The sequence below is a fragment of the Diadema antillarum genome, unplaced genomic scaffold (genome assembly GCF_040938485.1).
Source record: "Diadema antillarum isolate AM-2024a unplaced genomic scaffold, OU_Dant_1.0 scf00000100, whole genome shotgun sequence".
Lineage (NCBI taxonomy): Eukaryota > Metazoa > Echinodermata > Echinoidea > Diadematoida > Diadematidae > Diadema > Diadema antillarum.
Window position 1 is genome coordinate 960,664 of NW_027270989.1, and position 2,744 is coordinate 963,407.

The 2,744-nt window shown below is 43.9% G+C and overlaps 1 protein-coding gene across 1 annotated transcript; it reads left to right on the plus strand.

Annotated features, from left to right (window-relative positions):
- The first annotated feature begins 749 nt into the window (after window positions 1–749).
- On the plus strand, window positions 750–1,628 carry LOC139718826 (uncharacterized). The gene is made up of 2 exons (XM_071630290.1): window positions 750–1,382; window positions 1,428–1,628. Exons 1-2 carry the CDS (start codon window positions 750–752, stop codon window positions 1,626–1,628), a joined length of 834 nt encoding a protein of 277 aa, XP_071486391.1.
- The last annotated feature ends 1,116 nt before the right edge of the window (window positions 1,629–2,744 follow it).

The window sequence follows — 2,744 nt, forward strand, 5'->3', positions numbered from 1 at the left end:
GAAATAATGACACTTTTGGTCTGGATTTGCCCTTTAGCAAAAATAAGCATGTAGACTGACATTCTGACGCAGTTTAGAAATTGTTAATAAGATTTGCTGGGATGTAGGAGGAAGAAATCCTCACTGCATGGGATGGTGAGTTGACGGTGCGGGTGATGGTGTACTCGGTGCCCAAATAGCGAATACCGAATACCGAATATCGAATACTTCTATGTGAACGCAGCCGGACAGACCTCACAGTGCGTGTATAGCGCCAAAATAAAAAGTAGAGAGAATGATGGTGCACCTGGCAACACCCAAAAATGCAAACAATGCAGGAAAGTGGCGCCGTAAACGGGGGGTCCTAGTACTATGCTTATGGTGGGTGAAAGAAAAAGTATTGTCACTGTGCAGTGGCACTGATAATCGACTTTTCTGTTTCGTCGTTTACCTCTCGAAATAAGGAGTGGCACCCCAGTTTGAGCCGACAAACAACGTAGTATTCTGATTGACTGTAGCCCGTTCTCGTTAGATTCGTGCAGAGTTGCAGAGGGTTTGTTTCTTTCCTTGGCAAAATTACAGACTTGTGGGGACCTTACCAGGAAAGCAACAGTGCTGGTGATGGAAACATCCAAATTTGTGTGAAAGGAACAGTGAGTATTTGTTCAAGAAGTGCTGAACGAACTATTATATTTCACGCACTGCAGCTGGGTCCTGCATACACGCCAGTTACAAGCTCACAAGGTTACCTATTATTACTTCAGGGCAAAATGGCCGAGGATGGTGCACTTCTAAATGGGGACCATGAGGTCGTCAAGAAATCTGTGCGAGCGGCTCCAGCGCATCCAAAATATATCGATATGGTGGTGGACGCCATCAAACAGCTGGATGAAAAGAAAGGTGCGTCTGTGATAGCTGTGAAACAGTGGATAATGCAGACCTATCCAGAGATAGACCAGGCACGACTGAAAGGTCAGCTAAAAATGGCCATCACAAAAGGTGTCGCGTCCGGGATCATCGTCCGGCCAAAAAAGTCAGAAGGAATGGGCACGCTGACCGGCCGCTACAAGCTCGGAAAACCTCCGAAACCGCCCGCGAAGAAAGCCGCGAAGAAAAAGGCCGCCACTACAAAGAAACGCCCTAAATCACCAGCCAAGAAGGAGCGAAAGCAGAGCGATCCGGACGTGTTTGACTACAGCGAGGCGTCGGACGGGAACAACGAGGAGGATAGACCGACGAAGAGCCAGAAGAAAGGCGGGAAGTCTGGGCGGACGACCAAGGCGGCTCCGCGTCCACGGTCAGCGAGTGCAACCGCCACGCCAAAAGCTAAGACCAGCAAATCCAAACTCATCCGACGCAGCAGATCGCATTCGCCAATCCCCAGCAAATTGAAGTCGGCAGTCGTGAAATCCAAGATGGAACAAGCCAAGAGGGCGAAAGCCAGCAAGCGATCTACATCGAAGTCTCCGGCGAAGAAAACGACGTCTAAATCACCTGGTAAGAAAGCCGCCGCATCCAAGCGTTCCCCGCAGGCAAAGGCCAAGCCGAAGAAAGTGGCTGCTAAAAAGGACGGTAAGCCTTCCGCCAGTAATCAGTCACCAAAGAAGAAAGCCAAAAATGCTACCTCAACGAAAGCGTCTAAAAAGTGAAAAACTGACTATGCATGATGGAAACTGCTACATCTAGCACTCGCAAATCTATTTCCTTTGAGATTATGTATACATCATGTGTGATTTCGGTGTAAATCTATTCCTCAGTGTTTTCTCATGTTTGGTTGATTTTCGGGGTTTTTTTTGTGTGTAGTATGTGGCAATGTAGAATTGGAATGCTAGAAACCTATGTTGATAAATGTACGATAGCTAGCCAGACTATAGCATTAAACTTTTTAAAAACTTACTTCAAATGAATAGCATATATCTCTCGTAGTGGTTGGAGAGCTTATCAATTTTGATTTAGGCCTTCATTATCTCGGAAAATCTGACATTTTCTCTTCGTTTGAACGGTGGGAAACATGCAAAAGACTCAGTTGCGTTGTTTATCAGTTAGCTCGAGTGCGGGGGTTTTCTGTACTCAACAGGCAGATCATTAATATTTGTTATAGAACACCATGTCGTTGTAGTTAAACTTTTATGCGCGTAATTGTATCGCCTTAGCGGTTACAGATTGTTACATAATGTACATTAATATACCGTAGACGGCACTGTTCATCGATGCATTAATTTCCCGCGCCTCTCGGCTTTTTTCATGCAATGGGAAAACTTTGTCAATGATTGTCAGATACATGGCGCACCAACAGTGATGGGACTCCTTATAAGATATTTACAGTATAGCGGATACAGAACATGTCTATTATTTTTCTTATGCATTTAAAATCGCTATCAACAGTTGTACTTTCGTTTCGCAATCTCTGTATCGATTGGTTTTATTTCCTTCATCGTATGGTGGTTCATGTGGAACGGCTTAGGTGGTATTTAGTTTAGCGATTTTTTTTAAATGCAGCACCAGCATTGAATTTTGATTTGTGGGTCACGCTTTTGTTTTCTCATCTTTGTGTAGTTCATTCGTATTAAAACTTTGTCTTCTTCGTAACATAACGTCGAGTACATGCAGGATTTATTATTACTTTGTAAATGTGTTTATGGTGTTGTACAAATTTAACGTGAATTTCATTCCATGGCCGAGTAGACTTCAATACCGAGTGTCAGTAGACATTCAGAATCAGATAAAAAAAGTATAAAGTCGTGGAATTTTCAATTTTTAAACGA

What these genes read in the sequence shown, in the direction of transcription:
- LOC139718826 (XM_071630290.1), top strand. Translation starts at nt 750, where the DNA reads ATGGCCGAGGATGGTGCACTTCTAAATGGGGACCATGAGGTCGTCAAG. An exon ending in GCAAATTGAAGTCGGCAGTC is followed by an intron (nt 1,383 to 1,427) that starts GTGAAATCCAAG and finishes AAAGCCAGCAAG; the next exon opens with CGATCTACATCGAAGTCTCC.